This window comes from Zeus faber, assembly GCF_960531495.2.
Source record: "Zeus faber genome assembly, chromosome: 5".
NCBI classification, from domain to species: domain Eukaryota; kingdom Metazoa; phylum Chordata; class Actinopteri; order Zeiformes; family Zeidae; genus Zeus; species Zeus faber.
In genome coordinates this window covers 14,253,252-14,274,558 of record NC_137192.1, presented here as the reverse complement: position 1 = coordinate 14,274,558, position 21,307 = coordinate 14,253,252, and the positions used below count along the sequence as shown (strand labels likewise).

Here is a 21,307-nt window from a genome sequence, read left to right as displayed (position 1 = left end):
TTGAAAACTTTGAAACTATATCTGTGGAGAAATGACTTGAGAAAATGTGGTTGAAACCTAGAATTGACATTGTTTGTCAAGAAAAGAACTTTTAAATAAATAGAACTCCGCGTTGGTTTGATTTGGATATGTTTGAGCAGCAACACTGCTCCTTAACACCAATGTTCCTGGATCATTCATTGCGAGTGCACACATTCAGATTTTATTGTACGCTATGCACATAACTCATTTGTATGTTTTTTTTTTTTCCCCCCCATGTGTGATTGTCCAAACAAAACTATTGCAAATATATTACATACAACATCTTCATTTAAATAGCACACACCTTTTAACATGGACATCTTTCATGTACATTCTATTAGTATGCAGAGCGCAAATATATTATATTTCACTTGGAGAATACACTACAGATTTTTTTTTCAAGCTGAATTTCAGAAAAGCAGAAAATATTGCAAAGTAAAATCCATAGACCGAATGCAACGTTTTTCTTCTGGAATAATCAGTAATAATTCCTTACAGTTGCCTATGTCACCAACCTAAAATAGTAACAATGGAGCAAAGACATTTAGATCTTCTTTCACATGCAAATAGACATTAAAAACATGGAGACATGACCCTCATTAATGAAGGTCAAAAACTTTTTTGACTGATTTAAATAGTGTTGTAATGGTGTCCATGTGACATAATGGGAACCAAATAAATAACTTTTTTTTTTTGTAAATACGAGTTGTGGTAAAGAACGGGTAGTTGCACCATTATCCCACTGACATGTAACGTAAAGCTCAACCTGGCATTTTCAATCTCCAAAACCAACTGTGAACAAACACATTTTGTCAAGTTACAAGTCTAACGTTTGAGACACTCAATTATAATTTAATAATGAAGTTATGATACAAGTTATTTTCCCTTGTTTGTCTTTGTCCCAATTTTGTCTTCTGTCCTGCTTCACATTTCACTGTAGCTTGCTGAGAAAGTCCAGCAGTGCTTGGTGAAACTCTCTAGGTTTTTCCATGTAGCATGCATGGCGAGCCCCCTCCAGCTTGACCACTACGTGATGTGGAAGCTGCATGAGGTTCTTGTGGGACTGGGCGCCCAGATTAGTGTCCAGGGCTCCATACACAATCAGAGTGGGAGTCTAAAAGCCAAATGACATTGGTCAGAAATGGGGGAAAAAATGGGTTAAGTGACAATAAATAGGTTGACTTAACATTTTATATAGATTCACGAGTTTCATCTGGGTAATTGTAGGATTACAGCTATCTAGCCATTGTTGGTACTTGTCACCATTTGGTTGCACAGATTATTCTGATATTCATTCGTGATGCTCAGATTGATACACAACACATATTAGTAATTATTCATATAATATTCAACAGGATCAACGTGTAACTTGGCTGGACATGGCTGACTATATAAAATAGGATGCCGTATAGCTTTGAGGTTAATTAGCCTATACATATATATTTATTATATATATATATATATCTCACCGGAATATTTTGATATTGCTGTGGAGTGTAGTTTCGGGTTCCAACAGGGGCTATGGGGATAAAGCCATGCAGCTGAGCACTGTGCTGAAAGAGAAAAGGTATGGAGTAGTGGCCGCTCATAGAGGGGCTCAGAAGCACTGCAGTCCTCACACCCAAAGCCTCCATGAAACGTCGAAGCAGGTCCACTCGATTCTGATCCGTCTTTAAGGCATCTGAGTCAGGCGAATTTCCAAATCCTTCAAGAGAAAAGAAAAACAATTCAAAGAGAAAATTATTCAGATGAACAGAGCCCCAAAGGGTTTGCAAAAGTCCTTTCAAATTCAAAAAAGTTCAAGTTCAAATAAGAGGTCCAATCTATACTGCAAACACAATGGCGATTAATCACACTAAATGATGAACAGCTTCAGGAGCACATCATTTATAGATATAAATCATGTAAAATAAATGTAACCACTGTGTATATTAAAAAAAGCAAACAAACCAAAAAAAAACTACTAGTAATTTTAATTCAGGTAGGATTTACATAATCCTAGTCTCGCAGATGGCTACTGATGAGAGTAACATTTTTGGGGAATTTGTGGGGAACAGTTTTTACTGTGGGATGTAGTTTTTACTATTAAAATTGTATCTAAAAACCTTTATAGCAGATAAGCGTTATTGAGTTCAGTTACATTCAGTTAATTTATTGTTAATTTAGTTTACGAAGTGTGACATAATAAATCAAGTACAGTCTGCAGAAACCAGTTTTACATCAATGCCAGTAACTTCATTTAAAGCACTACCTGGCAAGTCCATAGCCAATGCCTGATATCCATTAGTTGCCAGTAGTGCCAGGGTCCCAAGTTCTTCCCATGTTTTTGATGTGAAGGCCTGGCCATGCAGAAGGACCACCTGAAGCCTATATAAAAGAAAGAATTGGATCATTAGGAAACCTTCGGTTTCAGACAATGAAGCAGGTCGGTCCATTAATTTATTGCCAGGATTAAAAATACTTAGCACTTTTCTTTAAAGTGGTATTCCATACAATCGTCTGTGTTGCCTGGATTGCACTGCAAAACTAAGAATTCCTTTCAAAACTGCAACCTTTCTATTCAACATCTACGTTCACCCTCGTGTTCACTAATGGTAGAAGTCCACTGGGCGCATTGGCCCAGTGTACGGCCGCGGCGTGCAGAGTGGTTTCCCACTGGCTCCACCAGCTATTCAGTTCATAGAAGATCTTTAGTTATTGTGTGAAAAATCTTACAATCTTTGTGGTTTCTGCTTATTACACGTTTAAATATTACATCACAACATGTTGATCTTGTTTAGACTGTCTCACAATATGTCCTATGATCTCTGCAGACACTTTAAGTTAAACAAGGTCTTGCAGTTATCCAGTTAATAAAAAGGTATAAAAAATGTTTTTATAGTCGTCTGCAATAAACAACTTTTAATAGTGTGACAGTGTGTGTATGACTGTTGGGGGGGGGGTTCAAGTTCATTGGTGGGTTGCTATAATTTGCGTAAGTGGTTCTGATTGGAGGGGAGTTGTCCAGGATAGTGGGTAATTGGCCCAGGTGTCTAGGGGGCGGGTTCCTGCAGAGAGTCAGAGTGTGGAAGGAGAGGAGAGAGGGAGAAGGCGAGCGCCTGGTGCGAGTGGAAGCGAGTATCTGAAGAGAAGTCCGTAATAAGAAGGGACACGGCCATCCCAGGGGGTTATTTTCCGACTGGACACCTCAACCCCAGGGTAGTTGTAGCCTCGTGGCAGGCAATAAAACCGGCTTCGGCTTTACACTAATGTTCCGTCTGCGTCTCCTTCATTGTGTCTGTCTGGTTTTGTCTGTTCTGACTTTGCCATCTGAGGGTGTAGAAGTTTTATCCATATCATTAGATAGATAGGTAGGTGCAAAATAAAGTGACAATAGAATAAAAACAAAATAGACATCTGAAACATTATGTACAGTAAGAACAGTCCAGTATGGATTTAACACTCTCCAGCCTGATTCTGATCACCCTGATTGAGCCAGCCAGAGGAGGAGTTGTACAGTCTTAATGCGGCAGGCAGAAAAGATGTCCTATAGTGCTCCTTAGTGCAACGTAGTTTTAATAATCCGTTCCTAAAGGAGCTTCTCTGCTCTGCCACAGTGTCATGAAGGGGATGGGAGGGATTGTCCACGATGGCCAGAAGGTTTGGTCCTCATTCTCCTATTGGCCACGTCCTTCACAGTATCCATCTTGGTGTCACCCTCCTTGATGTTGCCATCCCCAGCATACCACTGCGCTGTCCACCACTGACTGGTAAAACATTTTCAGCAGAGTCCTGCACACACCAAAGGATCTGAGCCTCATCAGGAAATAAAGCTGGCTCTGGCCCCTCTTGTACCGGACATCTGTGTTACCAGTCCAGTCCAGTTTATTGTCCAAGAGTACCCGCACGTACTTGTAGCGCTGAACATTGTCATTTAGCAGACACTTTTTTTCCAAAGTGATGGTAGTTACTGACTACAATTAGCAATGCTCTTTTATCAAATTCACTGTGGCTGTTTTTCCATTTCATGCACTTGCCCGGTCAGTGCATTTTGCTGGGGAAGGTGGACCCTGCCACCAACAATACCAACAGCATATAGAGGAACGCATACATTGAATGTTTGCTTCTTGAAAAGTGATGACTAAAAGAATAAAAAATAAATATCGGATTCTTTAACAGAATTACAGATTACTATAATAATAAACAAAATACAAGAAACATTTGTATCAAGATTTTAATTCTACTTCATTAGAATTGGTAGGGGGGAAATTTCTTCTTACCTGGGCAGTATCTGCCGACCAGTTCCATCAATGGGAAGAGCTTCTCTGAAGAACAGTGGGGGGTCCCCCGGCAGCTGCCCAGTGCGGACGGACACGTTGATGGTCGGAGGTGGAGGAGGAGAGGCCGACAAGCCCATTCTCTGAACCTCCAGAGAAGGCTCCATGCTGCCCTGGCGGATGGAGGGCAGCAGCAGATACAGAAGCACCGTGGCCACTAACACCAGGCCGAGGACAACAAGTCGATTACGCAGGAAATTCATCCTAACAAAATCCTTGACCTGCAGGAAACATTAAGAGAGAAAGGTGCATATATCAATACTTTTTTTTAAATATATATATTACTACATTTTTGTTGCATATATATCAACACATTTTTTTGCATGTATAAAAATACATTTTTTGCATTTAAGGGTTTTGTATTTCGATGAAGGCACAAAGATACCAAATTAATTAAAATGGAATGTCCTAAAAAGGCTTTATAATGTGTGCTAAAGAAAGGTGTACACACATTAGATGGAGGAACAAAATGTTGTATTATATATTCTTACAACATTTTTACATAAACGAAAACAGAATTATTTCCAAAAAATATCCTCGATCCGCAGGAAACATTATGACAGAAAGGCACACGATCATATGCACGTTTTGCATGTAAAAATACATTTTTTTTTTTTTGCCGTATCATTGATCGGGTGAGATCGCATCTCGGGTGAGAGGGCAACACCAGTTCACACAACATACCAAAACAAATCGATCGCAGTGAGAGGATTTCAACGGCAGAAGGGCGAGAGTGTCCGCTGCTGCATCATGTCTCCTGACTGGCGAGGTAGCGTTGGGGGTTCAAACCAACGGGCTTCCAGTCGGAACGCGCCGTTCAACTTCCCTCGAGGTTTATAACGACGAAACGAACGACTTCTGACTTCCTCTAGATCTTGCTCCGTCAGACTCTAACGCTGCAACATCAGCGGGATCAGACGCAGGTTGGTGCCGACGATACTCTGCATTTTTATATTCGCGCTATACATTCATGTTGGTGGGAAACAAGTCGCACAGCCAACGTTCCGCTCGGTCATGTTTTATACCCAAGTATAAAACAACGTTGGAGCCAAATTAATGTAACCTTGAGAGAATACGACAAAGTACATGCGCGGTATATATTTTTTTACATTAACTTTTTTTTTTTTACGTCAGTATGCCCTGACATATTGGGACTCCATTGTGCGCCATCGGTCTACAAGATTAGTTGCACAAAACAACGACGCGAACCAAAACGTCATTTCCGGCTCAAACTGCCAAAGGCGCTTGTGCTGCGTTCTGTTCGAACTCGGAAGTCTGTCATTTCGAGTCGACGGTTCCCATCTCCAGCTCCATCGTTTCGGTCGGGAAAGCACGGACGCTCACAGAAGAAGGACAACAACAAGCTTTATTTGTCACACGGCACACCACACTACAACACATGCACGCACACACAGGCTTTGGATGGTGGCCGGTGAAATGAGGCCTCTGCGTTTAACCCATCCTTGGCTTGTCCTTCCTCCGGGGGGCACAGCCGGGAGCAGTGGGCAGCATCCGTGGACGCGCCCGGGGACACGGATGCTGCTTTTAAATTTTTTTTTACACTTCACAAACTAGAAGACCTACGTTCTCACAGCATTAAAAACTACGGGGTCGTTGAGGCCGGGCCCGAGCAATCGGCCCCGAAATTCCGACCTAAATGGTCTTTCCTTCGCACTTTTTCCAAACGAAGATCAGACTTTTCCGAGCGCAAAGAAGGCAGCGTCAGCCTGTTGCATGGCGACAAGTGACGTACAGCTGTTTGCTTTAAAGCAGTTTCCCAAAGGATGGGCCACGGCCCCCTGGTGGGCCTGCCAGAGGTCATTTACAATATATTAAAGTTTTTAACTTTCAACTGTGTAATTCAGTTCGAAATTAGCATGACCTTTTTATGATGAAATATTTTAAAAAGGTAATCAGAACTAATAAAACAAAGCCATGGCATTTAAATTGTGGTGTTCATTTATCTGACCGTTTTATTTGCAAACCCTATATTTACAGTTGCTTTAGAAATTGTTAGCTTTATGTAGATGGATTTTTTAATTTGCACTGCATTGCCGTAGGAACATGTTCACATAGAATTGTTCTGTTTATGAAATAAAAAAACAACAACATAGGGAAATACTTCATATTAGTCTCAGTGATCAGAGTTGTGATTAAAGGTTTTGTTGGGCCGCAGAAGATTTTCACATTTCAAAGCGAGGCATGGCGTTCTAACATTAGGGAATGACTGCTTTAGAGGATCACGGTCCAGGCAGTGACTGTTGCCCACAGGTCAAGTGGTTGGATGTCTGCAGTCCTTCTCAGCAAAACTTTTACTTCCTGTATATCGTTTTAATTAAAAGCCTCCGCTGTATGACTGAATTGTAAATAACATTGGCATAACAGTGAAGTTATGATCAAAACATTACATTACATTTAGCAGACGCTTTTATCCAAAGCGACTTACAATTGTTCAAACACCGACGGACGCAGCCATCAGGAGCAATTAGGGGTTAAGTGTCTTGCTCAAGGACACTACAGCATGCTAGCAGGAGGAGCCTGGGATCGAACCAGCAACCTTTAGATCACTAGACCACCAGCTCTACCGCACATAATTGTGCATGGTGCTTTTTATATCATTTTGCTGAGGACCCCTGGAACAACTGTTCTCGATCAAAGTATAAGCAATCATTTTTTAATTGCATACATTCAGAAAATATGCAACTCCTCAAGAGCATTGTTTTCTGAGGACTTTAAAATAATCCACAAATGAAGGCCAAACAAAGCTTCAATTGAGAATCTTTTATTGTTTGTGAGAAAGTTATCAAAATATTCCATTTTGATGGAGACTTTAAAAAAAGGCAAAACAACAATCATTTTACAAAACACAAACCACAACAAACCACTACAAACCACCGGTTTGCTTTGTTCAGACAGCAGAGCTAAATACTCAAATTATTACTCCATTCCTTTTTGTCGTACCGTTCATACACATCGTAAATTATGTCATATTCCCATTTAGTACAGAGCAACCATCCTGAAATGGACTGTAATTCGCATATACAAATAGATATGGTCACCAATAAAGAAAAAAATGTATGCATGGTGGGGCATTCATGCATATATGCCCATATTCTACACAGTTGCAGACACCTTGTGCAGAGACGGTGAATGATTAAATAAAAAAAATGACGGGTTCCACTTGGTTGCATATTAGGTCCAATTTGATAAGATCCGGATCCGTGTTTGTTTCTGCTCTAAAAATCTGATCTAAATGAAAAAGGTAAAATACAATGAATCAAAATTGGGGCGTTTTTACCTGCATTCTGAACATTCCGTAAAGCAAACTAATATTTCAAATGTTTTCATTGGCTACTGCAAATACTTAATATTTACCTTATATATTTGAATATGAAGCAATTGCTCTACATTTAAAGCCTTTTAATAGTTGAAGCACAGTTCGTCCTAATATTATAAATTACCAGGTAGCATGTGTGGTTATGAATTGCAAATAATGACTTCTGGAAACAACGTATCAAGATGACGTTAAGAACCCAAAGATAATTATCCTTCAATTCTTATATTTATATGCTGTTCCACAAAACCAGTGTCATTATGACTTGTGTTTGTTAAAATAAGCAAACTTTCACAGCATCGAGCATTAATACTAAATTCAAATTAGAATACAATTTGCATGAATTTGTTATTATTGTAATGGGAAATACTGTATATATTAATGTATAACTTTGACTCACAAGGCCCTTTGCATTAATCAAGAACACATGAATGAACCTATGTAAGTGTCACCACAGTATAAGGTGACATTTGCCCAAATAGCATAATGGCTAAAGTGCAGAACTACAGAAACTTCATATTTTTTATAATCTCAAATGACTTATCTTTGAATCTGAGACATATTTTTAAAATACAAGTTATTTTCCAGTACCTCCAGATTCCAGTTGTCCCCATTTGTTAACATCATCAGCTGTATTTGCCATCCGTCATCCAATTTAGTATAACTTTTATTTTATTTTTTATTTTTTTTTACTTTTCCCCAACATCTTTATGACTTCGATTTTCCAGGATGGTCAGCCATGGCATTGTGTGATCTGTTCTGCTATGATAAGTGGACAATTTCGGAGAATCCCTCATACCCAGTTGGATTAACATGAAAATCATATTTATCTATTGGGAATTTCTTAATATGAACTTGAAAGTATTACGTTGTAAATATAGTGTTTACTTTCTCACTCTGTACTCACTCATGTTCCACACTGAGCTGTTGCAACACCTGAATTTTACCTACAGGGGTCAATAAAGTACCATTTTATCTAATCTTGTGTTAATAACCTTGCCCATCATAAGTATTAAATATATAATACTGTAAGAGCTCACAGAACCACACAATTTAAAACAAATAATTCTCTAAAGAGGCATGAAGTACCTTTAGTATATTGTCATCTATTTTAAGGCATAATACTAAATGAAAGCAAAGAGTTAAAGCCTTTCATTCCAGTGAGTCACAGATAAATATTAAGTGTGAAACCTTCAGATTCACTGCTAATTTCCAGGCTGAAAGCCAGAAGAGGTTAGGAAACAGCTTGGAAAAGCTCAACACCGCAATGTTCATCTTTGTCAGAAAAATGTGGATTGAGAAAACAAGAGTTCCACTTAATTGTACCCACTCTGTGTAGAATTTCAACAAGCATCTCTATTAAAGCTGTACCGCTCGTCAATTTTTCCTTTGTAAGACACTCTTCGTGGTAAGATACACTTAGAATATGCATTCAAGTTTTCCCCTTAAGTTAAAGCTGAATTCTGCAAAATGATTTATCTTCTGATATTGAAGGAGTATTTAAGAATATCCCTCCAATTCAAAATAAATCAAGGGTCCCTACTCTCCTGCAGCATAGGTATGGGAGGGGCCGAGATTTTACAGAAACTCAAAGAACAATGAGAGAGAGAAAGAGGCACATAATCTTGGGAGAAGCCAAGAAGTGGTTTGGCATTATGGTAGAACTACACCAGGCGCGCTGGCGCAGTGCGCTGGTGCGGGGCGTGGTTTCTCACCGGCTTTGTGGTGAAGCGTTCCAGACGCGTCAATGTTTTCGTAGAAAGGAGGGATATTGAAAAGAACAATTTTTTAAATACAGTTTGATAATACATTTTATCTCTGAAATAATGTTTTTATTAGTTAGTGTGGAAAATAAATCTTTGTGATCTCTGCTTATCTGCTACCTCACCGAGACTGATAACTACCGAGGAATTAGTTTGAGCTCACTCGTCGGAAAGACAGCTAACCAGATGATTCTCAAACGTCTTAGACCAGTCATGGATCCTCTGCTGAGAAACTCACAGAATGGCTTTCGCCTGAAGTGTACAACTGCTGGGCAGATAGTGGCTCTGAGGAGGATATTGGAAGGTGTCAGGGACCGAAACCTGCCTGCTGTGATTACCTATATTGACTTTAAAAAGGCTTTTGACACCATACACCGGGGAAAACTCATGAACATCCTCAAGGCCTACGGCGTCCCCGAGAATGTGGTGCAGGCAATATCGGCTAGCTACAGTCAAACTCGGACCAAGGTTCTGACCCAAGCTGGAGAGACCAAAGAGTTTGAGATCCTGAGATCCTGACAGGCGTGCTACAAGGGGGTACCCTGAACACCTTCCCGTTTATCGGGGCGTTAGACCACGCCTTGAGGATGGCAATCAATGGCAGGGAGGAAACACTAGGTTTCACGCTAGTCCCGAGGAAGTCCGCAAGTGCATCCAATCATGTTTACCGACCTCGACTTTGCAGACGACGTCAGCTTACTCTCGGACACAACAGAGAAAGGAAGGGAGCTACTACTGGCAGTAGAAAGGAAGTGCAAGAAGATCGGCCTCACACTCAATGCCAAGAAAACAAAAGTAATGGCATTCAATATAGAGGACAAAGCCATTGCTACTGCCGGGGGGATGGTGCTTGAGGTAGTTGAGGACTTTAAGTATTTAGGTACCTGGATAGCCTCGACAGAGAAAGATCTGAAGGTCCGGAATGCATTGGCCTGGAAAGCCTTATACGGGATGAGGAAAGAGTGGAATTCGGAAATGATCTCAAGTTGGCGGCAGTTTGTGGCTTCAGCAGAGTCAGTGCTGCTGTATGGGGCCGAGACATGGTCACTTACAGTACAGCAGAAGAAAGCCCTGGATGGCGTCTACACCAGGATGCTTCGAATGGCACTGGATGTCACGTGGGGGGGGGGGGACCACATCACAAACGGGGACCTCTACAGCAGCCTCCTGCGGGTCTATGATAAAGTCAGAGAGAGAAGGATGGCCGGGGACTGCGTCAGACACCCGGAACTCATGGCAAGCCAACTGATCCTGTGGGAACCAACCCAGGGTACAGCTAGGAGGGGAAAAAGACGCACCACCTACATAGACACACTGCGGCGGGACAGCGGGGCCGGCAACACTGCAGAGCTCCGGACCCTGACGCTGGACAAGAGGGAGTGGAGCGAGGCGGGAGTCACGGGTTGGTGTCGGCTAATCCCGCACCCTCGCATCTGCTTATTACTTGTTTAAAAATGACATAACATGTTGATCTTGTTTAGACTCTCACAATATGTCCCATGATCTACAACACTGCATACACTTGAAGTTAAACAAGGTCTTGGAATTATCCAGTTAAAACATATTTAAAAATATATTTTTATAGTAGTCTGCCCTAAATAACTTTTAATATAATTAAGATGTGAGCTACAAATGAAATTGAAATTGGTCAGTGGAGTGTGTTTTTACTGTATTGCATTACTCCTATGTATTACATATGTGTTTGTTCTTTGTATTTAAAAACAGGTCTTGATCAATGAGTAAATCTGACAGCAGCTCTAGGTCTGGTGCAATGTAGACTTATAAAACATTAAAATGTATTGCACTCATTACAAAAACATTTCTATATACAAACCCCAATTCCAATGAAGTTGGGACGTTGTGTAAAACATAAATAAAAACAGAATACAATGATTTGCAAATCCTTAACCTATATTCAATTGAATACACTACAAAGACAAGATATTTAATGTTCAAACTGATAAACTTTGTTTTTTTTTGCAGATACTCATTTTGAATTTGATGCCTACAAAAAAAAAGCTGGGACAGGGGCAACAATAGACTGGGAAATTTGAGGAATGCTCGAAAAAAACAAACAAACACCTGTTCGGAACATTCCACAGGTGAACAGGTTCATTGGAAACAGGTTCGTGATTGGGTATAAAAGGAGCATCCCCAAAAGGCTCAGTCGTTCATAAGCAAGGATGGGCCGAGGTTCACCACTTTGTGAACAACTGCGTGAGCAAGTAGTCCAACAGTTTAAGAACAACGTTTCTCAATGTACAATTGCAAGGAATTTAGGGATTTCATCATCTACAGTCCATAATATCATCAAAAGCAACTTCACAACTGCATTGTTCACAAAGGGGCGAACCTCGCCCCATCCTCGCTTGTGAACGACTGAGCCTTTCGGGGATGCTCCTTTTATACCCAATCATGACACTCATGTTTAATTGGATCAATTAAGCTGCTCACCTGTGGAACATTCCAAACCGGTGTTTTTTTGAGCGTTCCTCAACTTTTCCAGTCTTTTGTTGCCCCTGTCCCAACTTTTTTGAACGTGTTGCAGGCATCAAATTCAAAATGAGTGAATATTTGCAAAAAAAAACAATAACCTTTATCAGTTTGAACATTAGATATCTCGTCTTTGTAGTGCTTCAATTGAATATAGGTTGAAAAGGATATGCAAATCATTGTATACTGTTTTTATTTACATTTTACACATCCAAACTTCATTGGAATTGGACTTTGTAGTTTAATCCTATTTCTATGAAAAAGTCTCGCTTAGCCAGAAAAATAAAGACCTCTCGCGCAAAAGTAGAGAAATGCCGCGCGGCTGAATCGGCCACTGTAGCTCCAACAGTGGATTAACATGGATTTAACAGGAAGCGTTCACTTGCAGCACTTCGCCCACACCCATACGCTACGCCATCGCGCCTGGTGTAGTTCCACCGTTAGAAAGGAATAGGTATCAGGCAACTTGGTGGCTAAACCAGGAAGCACATAACATGGAGACAAAATACCTTAGAGCGACTCTGGTTAAATTCCGGCCTGCGGTTATTTGCTGCATGTTCCTCCCTCTCTCTGTACCCCAATATTTCATGTGTCTCTTCAATGCACTCTACAATAAAGGCAAAAATCGCAAAGATATATATATATATATATATACACAGTATATTTAAAAGAATGCAATGAATATCCACAAACTGCCAGATGATGGAGGCTGACACTCGGTAAGACATTATCTCGGAATGACAGAACGTGTTGATGCCATTTTAAATCTTAGCCATTACAATTTAATCACGGCTTTGGTTTCATAAGGCTTTTGATCTGATGGCAATAATCCCTCAATCTAACTTTTAAAAAGGCCTGTTAGGTGTGCTGTAATTGTATTTATCTTGGACATGTAAATGCAGCAACATAGAAGAGTGGCACAGATGACCGGGACTCAGTGCAGCAAAGTGAGGAGTCCGAGTGGGAAAATGAGACTGAGGGGCCAAGTTCCCAGAACAGAGGAGGCTTTATTCTGTCCTTTTTCACTCCGAGCACAGTCCTTACCTCTATACCCACCATAGCATTGGCACTGGAAGTGTGTGCCGAACTCCACTAACTTCCCTTGGCCAGGCACGGCTGTAACCTTAAACCTGCCATCTTGGCGGGTGATGCTATGGGTGGAGGAGCTCAGGTGCAGGTATGTGTCACTGTCTGGGAGTTTGCGTAGACAGCGGCCGTGAGAACTACACAACACCTGACTGCACTGTTCCGCTGCAGTGGACACGTTGAGGAGGTATCGACCAAGTGGCCCACGGAGATACTCATACAGGCTGGAGCAGTTGGCCTAGAAGGGGAGAAAACATGCCCTCATATGTCAAACTATAAAGGGGATTGTGGATAAGCCGATTAAGAAATGCCACTTACTTTGCTGCTTGCATAGCTGGCATCTCCCCAGAGGATGACACCTGCGACCCCAAGGGCAAAGCTTTCACCAATGGTAGAGACCAGGTCAATCTTAAAAAAAAATAATAAATAATCTTGACACAAAAAAAGACAGTATACACATGGAGCGGGCCAAATCTAGCAGTTTTTGGAACCAGGCACAATGGGAAGTATAAAAGAAGATATTAAATAATTACATGTCTACTACAGCTGCTTTGGCAATGACAGACAAGAGTGAAGACGGTCCAGCCCACTAACCTCAGTAAGTACAATCAGCTCATTGGCATACGTGGGCCTGGTGTAGACAAACACGGGTCGTGCTGCTCCATCCCCAGTGGACGCCAGCCGCATCCCCTCCTTCACCCGGTTGCGGACAAAGCGTCGCCCGGAGCCCGTGGAGCGCAGCGGCAAAGGCAGGTAAATGGACGGAAAGAGCGCGGTGCTCTCAGTCCACAGCCAGGTGAGCTGGTCATTGCGGGTTATTTCCAGATCCGGGCACCGCCCAGTGTAGCTTTTCAGGTCGTTCTTGTAGTCGTGGTTGTAACAATCCGGGAACAGATAGAAGCCCCACAACTGGTTCGGCCGCAGGTGTTTTGCAAGTCTCAGCGTTTCGAGCATGAATTTGCTTGCGGATAACTCGAATTCCTGCTGGGCCACTTTCGCCACCCGCTCCGCGGACCAACCGGTGTTCTTTTCTGCGACCTTAAGCCGCGACTGTTCCCTATACACATCTTTGCTCTCCCAATTACGGATCCACAGCGGGCGCCACTCCTCCCAGTCGATCACAGCCAAGCCCTTCGCGCCGGGCTCGCGGATGTATTTCTGCACCCCCTCCGGCATCTTCTCGTAGTGCCGGGACAGGCTGGCGGTCTGCGGGAGACCTTCGTTGACGGCCTTCCACCGAGCACCGTCGCGTTTGTAGTAGGGATAGAGCCCCAGGCGGTCCTTGTAGAAAATGGTGAGGTTCTGCCTCACGAACCCTTCCGTGGGGTACGCCACGATCTGGAACTGCTCCAGGGGAAAGTGGATGCCGTGCCGAGGGTAGCAGTCCATGGTCGGGGCGTTCCACGCGAGGAGGACGGGCTTGTGGGGAAACAACGGCGGCATCGCCGGCTTCAATTCCTGGACACACGCACCTTCCCAGGGCGCGGACAGGGCCACGACCAGCGCCCAGAGCTGGTGAAGGACCCCGCTCCGCATGGTCGCCTCCTCTCGAGTCACCTCCTCCTCACCTCTTCTGGGGAAAGAAACAACAGCGCGAATTGGCCGGGTCCATCAGGGACAAGGTCAGCATACATGGCGTTGGTGTTTTACACGGGGTCCCACCCTCACTATCCAGCTCAAATGTCTAAATGGTTAAACAATGAAAAGTCATAACTTGGCATTTAGTTTCTCCTGAATTTAGGGAGACTACCAAAAGCTCCCTGGACAGCGTATATAAACAGAAACGTTAAACAACATCCTTGCTACTCAAATACACCTTAAGAATGGAATCTTCAACGTATCAGTTAATAAATAGATAGATATATAGATGGGGTCGAATAAAATAATCTTGCCAACAACTATTACGAACATGGTTTGGAGTCTTTATCCTGAAGTGGTCTCAATGAGAAAGCTTCTCCCAAAGTTTCCCGAGTCAAGGCTACATGCTAAGCTACTTCCTCCTCCGTCGGTCCTCCGACACTTGTTTGATCCATCCATTCGGCGTTCAAACGGACGGCATGGCCGAGCGCCGCCCCGAGCCCCCCGCCGCGTTCCGAGCGTTGCCCATTCCCGGTCCAATCCGTGCTCCTTGTTTATCCGTTGCCTTATCCGTTCCGCGGCGCGCACGTCCGACCGAAACCCGAGCCGAACTGGCCGAGAATGGGGAAGAGCGGAGCTGAACCGAGTTCACCGCCAATGGCGGTGGTGGTGGTGGTGACGCCGCGGGACGTTTAGCCCTTCGGTTGTCATTTACAAGCGTGGACGCTGTCGTACAAGGCGGCGCCGATTACAACGTCTCGGAGAACAGAACCGTAACACACGGGACTTGCTCCGGCTGCCGCTTCCTCCCACGCGGAAGAACGTTTGTTCCCGGACGGCTTCTCCGCCGAGCGCGCGTCTGTCACGTGACGTCACGCGATATCACGCCCAGACCGGCTCGCAGAAATTTATTCAACCGTCGCGCATAGAAACTTCTCACACAATACAGTTATATGCGCTGTTTTGTTTTGTTTTTTGGGGTTTTTTTGCAAGCTTGGACTGACCCGTTTTCAACGTGAGACGTCTAAATGTGAGATCACAAGTGGCATGGTTATTTAAATCTAAATTATGCGTGTAGATGAGCTGCGTGATAATGTGATAATAAGAAATGAACGTTCCCTTAATTTGAATACATATTCATCGTGCATTATCCCATTCTCACCTAAAAGTATGTTCCATCAAGTATTCCCCATGATCTCTGGACAAATCGGGAATATTGAATCGTGTTATAGTTCTACATAACATATTTTAAAGGGGGCATCGGGCCTATCATAGGGCCTATTATAGAGCCTATCATAGGGACAATCATAGGGACTATCATAGGGACTATCATAGGGACTATCATAGGGACTATCAGGGGCGTTTTTTAAATTGAATGTCTCATTGACATTGCACAGCATTCAGCTCCTGTGGTAGATACTCCTTCCAGGTGTAATGACACATTTAAGAATATATACAGCTTTATCACATATTCCTTACCCATAGGATGGATAAAAGTAAACCACAATACAAAGGCACAGCCAGCCATTGTTGCAATTGCGAATGTTTTTAAGTTAATAATAGAAATATTGAATGCCCATGATTCAAAATTCATCAAGTCATTGTCTCTTACCAGCAAATCTCAAGTCTCAGTCGTAGTGTATGGTCCTCTCCCAGCAGTGGAGGAGGTATAGCTTCATTTCCTCCTAGATGAGGTCGACCAGTGGCACTTAAATATCTTCAGAGACTCCACCTCTGTGCATTCCTGTTAGCAAACTGTATTACATGGATTTGTGCAAAACCTCAATATGACAGGTTATCCTTTCAGTTCATAAAACAACACGTTTATATTCTCAGTAGAGACCCCTGATTGCTTCTTTGTTTGGAATGTCAACACGCTATGGCAATCACAAATGTAATGAGAAATATTATAATTCTATCTAGAGTATATTATAGTTATTATAGATTATATTAGATATAATTAATTTTACACTGACAGGAGGCTTTATTTAAAAAAAAAAATCAATTGAAAATATTTTTCATTAGATCTGTGATTTACCAGTATAATTAAGATATAATTAAAACATTATTCAGCCCCGCAGGGAAATGTTGGCATTATTACAACAAAAGCTAAAATTCTAGATAAATAATGTATGTTGTCTTAAATATCAAAGAGATCAAAATAAACATGTTCATAGCCACTTTCAAAAATATTTTGCAAAAACTACAGTATTTTCAGTTTGCTTTAATATTGGAAATGTTTGAATTATACCAATACATTTTGGGCAGTCAACTAGGCAACCAGTGGGAAGCCCTCAGTATAAGTAAACGTAAAAAAGGATTTTTCACAATGCAAATATAAGACATTATGCCAGAATGGTTTCCTGTTTTCAAAGGCGACATTTGTCAAGCTTTTTGAAGGCTAGTTTTGAGCCATTTGACAGTAGTAAATGTAACTGATTTATCGATATTAAATCTGTGACAAGATGGCCCATGCAACTCTATTCCCCTATAAACTCTATTCTATTTAACAAGGCTTGGCTTGGCAAAAAGTGCTTATCCCTAAACATTTATATATATATAAAAAAAAAACAATTTTTTTAAAATATATATATATATATAGTTTATTTTTTTTTTTAAGAAAAAGTCCTGTCTCAAACATTTACTCCCAAATTATAATTCAACCAGAGAAAGGATGCTTTGCAGCACAGTGTATTTTCCTTTTAGCAACACAGCTTACCTCACTGCCCAGGATGTTTTTACAACTTAATGAAAAGATGCACTGAAAGCACAAACTGTTGCTGTTTAATCTCATCTTTGACTTGGTCCAAATAGATGCTTGTGAGTAGATAACAAACTGCACGACATGAGACATAATCACAAGGTAAAATATCTACGTCAGCAATAAAGTTAAGTGGATTCTGAGACGTGATTTTATCCTTTGAGAAGAAAGGTATCAGACGGCCTTGCGGAAAATCCTTTTCCCACGAAGGTAGAAATTGAGGCCTGTACCGTCTGTTTTATCAGCGTCCCTCAAGCACAAACAAAAAGTCCACCTCCCAGTCAGGGTCGTCCTTTTAATTTCCTGTACAGCTAGTTCTTGTCCTTCCAATGATGATGGACTCCCCAAGGCTCTCATGTTATTTAATTTGTTGTCGGATTTTGTTCATCTGCCAATTGTGATTTCTCTTCGATCATTTCTCTAATAAAGCCGCATATTTAAGTTTTACATTTTAAATGCCCAGATAGTAAGCAAAACTTAAGTGAAGCCCATTGAGTGTTTGATTCCATCGCAAATAAAAAGGCTTAATTCTAGCTTTAAAATCACTTTTTTTTTACCCAAAGTTAATTAATGCAGGATTTGTCTAAGGAAAGCTCATGGGAGATCCTGACGAAATAGAGATTTGAAAACTCTTGAGTACTCTTTAATGGCATGGGGGATTATTTTCTTATTTATTTCGTTTAATATCCATCCCCTGGTTGAAATATTTAGCAGGATAAAAAGACAATGACACTTGAGCATTTTGAATTTAAATAAAAAATTCATTTTGACAGTTATAAATTAAAGGTGAACGTAGTGAGCCAAAGCGGCAAAAAGAATCTCGAGACTCACTGCTACTCTATACATATGTGCGTCTGAGTTCTGGTCACAATTTGAACTCGAGCCAGTCTAACAGACATACATCGTCACAGTAAACACTCCTGAACTTGTTGGCCAAAATTGTCAACTCCATAGTGATATTTGCCAATAAGCAGATGCAGTTTCATGCATGAATGATATTTAAGCAAGCCATCCAGGTGTTGTACACAAAATGTGCGTTTAAATGTCCTGGCTCAGCATTTTTGGATAAAAACACTCCTATTCTGCTCTCCAGAGTAACATGTATAAGAACTCCTTACGTTATCCTCTAACTCATCATACCACATTAATCCAATGTCCATAGGCACACATAATAAACTTAAAATGGTTATTGGAGCAACGCTGTGTCCTTCTTGTGTTAAGGTCTTTGATGTGTCATCACTCCCCATTTGAAGCCTCTTCCGTGTCTAATGCACACAGACAATGGACAGATTTGAGATGCAGAGGCTCAACAAACCACGCAGTCCACATGGAGCATCAGATATTTAAAGAAATCACGGTGTTTCGTAGGAGGGTTGAGGTTTCCGGCACTGGGAAACTACAGGACGGCGTTGACTTGGTAGCTAGTGTGAGAACGCTGCTCAGACATCAAACTTCACAGAGGACGACTGGAAAATCTACATGGATGCACGGGTAATCCAGCTTTATAATTCCCTGGAGGAATGGCACAGAGAGAAAAGATATTTTGACACACCACTCACGCGTAAGTGCAATCCAAGTTTAGAATTTCTCAACATCCACAAACCTGAGGTATTAGGTTTTTCTGAATTCGTTTCAGTTTGGCTCTTTTGCGTCCATTCTTTGTCACAATAGTCTCTTCATAGAATTCGTGGGCCAAGTCGCCATCCTCATCAAAGTACAAAGAACTGAAACACAGAATATTTGTTAGTCCAGACAACATATTATAAAGAAACCAAGCTACTACACACACTATTATAAATTACGTTATAGCTCATGGTTGAACCCCCCCAACTAAAAAGTCTTTATAGAACATATTGCCCAAAAGTAGTAACATGATTATCATGGTTTCAACACAGGTCAACACATCGTCAATTAGATGAAGGCACGTTTCTATCAATGTATAAAAATGATCAGTCCTCTCAGAGCACTGGCTCCTGAAAGAGAGCGAGAGAGAGAGAGAGAGAGAGAGACACACACACACACACACACACACACACACACACACACACACACAGATAATAAGCCACTTGTTCAATGCATAATGCAGTCGACACACGGCCAGAGCTATATTTACCTTCGCCTAGTAAACACGAACGGCGTTGCATTTTGGAAACTTCGGAGCCGTGCCAGTGAATGCTCGTTCCCCTCCCGTACTGGGTCTTCAGCAGTACCTGAGCCAGAAAAAGGCCAATATCCTCTGGATTTGGATCCACTACCGCCCATCTTCAACTGTGGCACATTATTTTCCTGGCCACAGCGCTCCCTGTAGGTTATTCTGGAATGAGGGGAAACGTCACAGTGAACGTTACACGCTGCTTTAGAGCAGAAAATCAGTAATACCCGAATCGGCGTCAAAATGTGAAGTTACAGCCACACAAACATGGATTAGATGCAGCCATTTTATATGCAATCTGCATTTGATAAGGACCGCTTAAATCACAAGATTAGCCATTAGGTCGACGGATACGATTCCTTGCTATTCTCTATTTTTATTTTGTTTTGTTTTTACAAATTTTTAGTTTATTGTCAAATTTCTTCCTATGATTTAATGTATTTGCAATATTACTATCATTGTTTGCCATTGTTTTGATGTGTGCTGCTGTCAACAACGCATTTTCAGATCTCTATCCGTCTTTCTACCAGACTAGCTGATTCATTTGACAACATGGCAGAAGAGAACTACCCACAAACTTCCATAGACTCCATTGGCAGCGATCACAAATCTGTGTGTGTCCGCCTTTGAGAGCAGGGAGGCAGCGTTCGTGATGGTTCGCTCCGTAAACATTGCAACGTTTTTTAATAACACCGGGCACAGCGGTCAGGTCGCTCTCCCCTTCCGAGCCGAGGGGCTAACGTCACTATCGCAGCCCGCAGCGGCTTGTTTAAAAACGAGCGGCGCGGAGAGCAACACCTACCAGAGGCTTCTCTTCGTGTGGATCCGCGTGGTGTAACAATGTTTAGATGGATATAATGTTTATTATCTTTGATGGCGCGCTATCTCTGATGCTAATTAGCATTTGCAGGGACCTCGGCTACACGTAGCACCTTGTGCCGTCTGGCTAGCTGCGGTTCTTCTTCGTGTACGGTTTTTTCCCCCCACGGGTTGACGGGAACGCAGCACGACGCGGCAGCGCCACTCATCGGATCCACATTCATATAACATTTGAAAAAAAAAAGTTGCATGAGGAATTACTAACGCAAGACGTTTTTCTGGAGTAAAAGTACAAATTGTAAAGTGATGGTACCGCATCGACATTTTTGCTCAAGTAAAATAATATGTGTCGTTGCTGTTAAATGTACTTTTAAGTATTAAAAGTACAAGCACTTGTCATATCCCTGATATAACAAGACTATAATAAGGCTAAAGTGCGGCTGTGCTTTTCATATAGATCCTGATTACGAGTCATAATAAAATAATATTGTTGGTGTCATAACATTATGGACCTAATCAATCATTAATGAGCAATTTGATAAATCCAGTTAAAAAAAACGATTTTACTCGAGTAGCATGACTGTGTTGGAAATGTAGTGGAGTAAAAAGTCGAAAGTCCCCAATACTGAATGTAAATACAGATAATTAAAAAATGCACTGAAGTACAATAGCAAAGTACTTTGTTACTTCCCACCACTGCATATCAGCTTAATGCAAACATATTGATAAAAATGTCCCATTTTGAAGGAAAAAATATTCCTTTAATCTTGTGTTTTGTTGCATAACTAGAAGAGGTAACTGTTTATATTAAAACAAATTTAGAACAATTCAGAACATGTGGACGAAGTCATGTAAAGTAATTTATTAATTCACATAAATTCAAGGTAATTGAAATACAAATATACTATTTGATTGATTCACTTTCTAACTTCCCTCATTCATTTCTCATTTGATAAGTCAATTAAAGTGCCAAATATTAATAAA

At 41.5% G+C, this 21,307-nt stretch overlaps 3 protein-coding genes across 5 annotated transcripts; all 3 read right to left on the bottom strand.

Moving 5' to 3' along the window:
* Window positions 1-398: 398 nt before the first annotated feature.
* abhd14a (abhydrolase domain containing 14A) lies at window positions 399-5,451 on the bottom strand. Its single transcript, XM_080000339.1, has 5 exons — window positions 5,022-5,451; window positions 4,281-4,558; window positions 2,273-2,388; window positions 1,491-1,726; window positions 399-1,135 (listed from the first exon to the last, which is right to left on the bottom strand). The coding sequence occupies exons 2-5, from the start codon at window positions 4,538-4,540 to the stop codon at window positions 953-955; spliced, it is 795 nt and encodes a 264-aa protein (XP_079856465.1). The 5' UTR covers window positions 4,541-4,558; window positions 5,022-5,451; the 3' UTR covers window positions 399-952.
* Window positions 5,452-10,358: 4,907 nt separating this feature from the next.
* On the bottom strand, window positions 10,359-15,075 carry hyal2b (hyaluronidase 2b). Of its 3 annotated transcripts, XR_013844159.1 has the most exons (6): window positions 14,923-15,075; window positions 13,608-14,586; window positions 13,332-13,421; window positions 12,972-13,251; window positions 10,740-10,877; window positions 10,359-10,609 (listed from the first exon to the last, which is right to left on the bottom strand). XR_013844159.1 is itself a non-coding variant. In XM_080000495.1 (5 exons), the coding sequence occupies exons 2-5, from the start codon at window positions 14,547-14,549 to the stop codon at window positions 10,831-10,833; spliced, it is 1,359 nt and encodes a 452-aa protein (XP_079856621.1). In that variant the 5' UTR covers window positions 14,550-14,586; window positions 14,923-15,075; the 3' UTR covers window positions 10,359-10,830. The 3 variants fall into 3 exon arrangements, 2 of the variants coding, with proteins under 2 accessions (XP_079856621.1, XP_079856620.1); XM_080000495.1 differs by having other exon boundaries at window positions 10,359-10,877; XM_080000494.1 differs by lacking the exons at window positions 10,359-10,609; window positions 10,740-10,877 and having other exon boundaries at window positions 12,709-13,251.
* Window positions 15,076-17,223: 2,148 nt separating this feature from the next.
* tusc2b (tumor suppressor 2, mitochondrial calcium regulator b) lies at window positions 17,224-20,448 on the bottom strand. Its single transcript, XM_080000101.1, has 4 exons — window positions 20,307-20,448; window positions 19,466-19,666; window positions 18,956-19,076; window positions 17,224-18,864 (listed from the first exon to the last, which is right to left on the bottom strand). The coding sequence occupies exons 2-4, from the start codon at window positions 19,612-19,614 to the stop codon at window positions 18,799-18,801; spliced, it is 336 nt and encodes a 111-aa protein (XP_079856227.1). The 5' UTR covers window positions 19,615-19,666; window positions 20,307-20,448; the 3' UTR covers window positions 17,224-18,798.
* Between the last annotated feature and the right edge of the window lie 859 nt (window positions 20,449-21,307).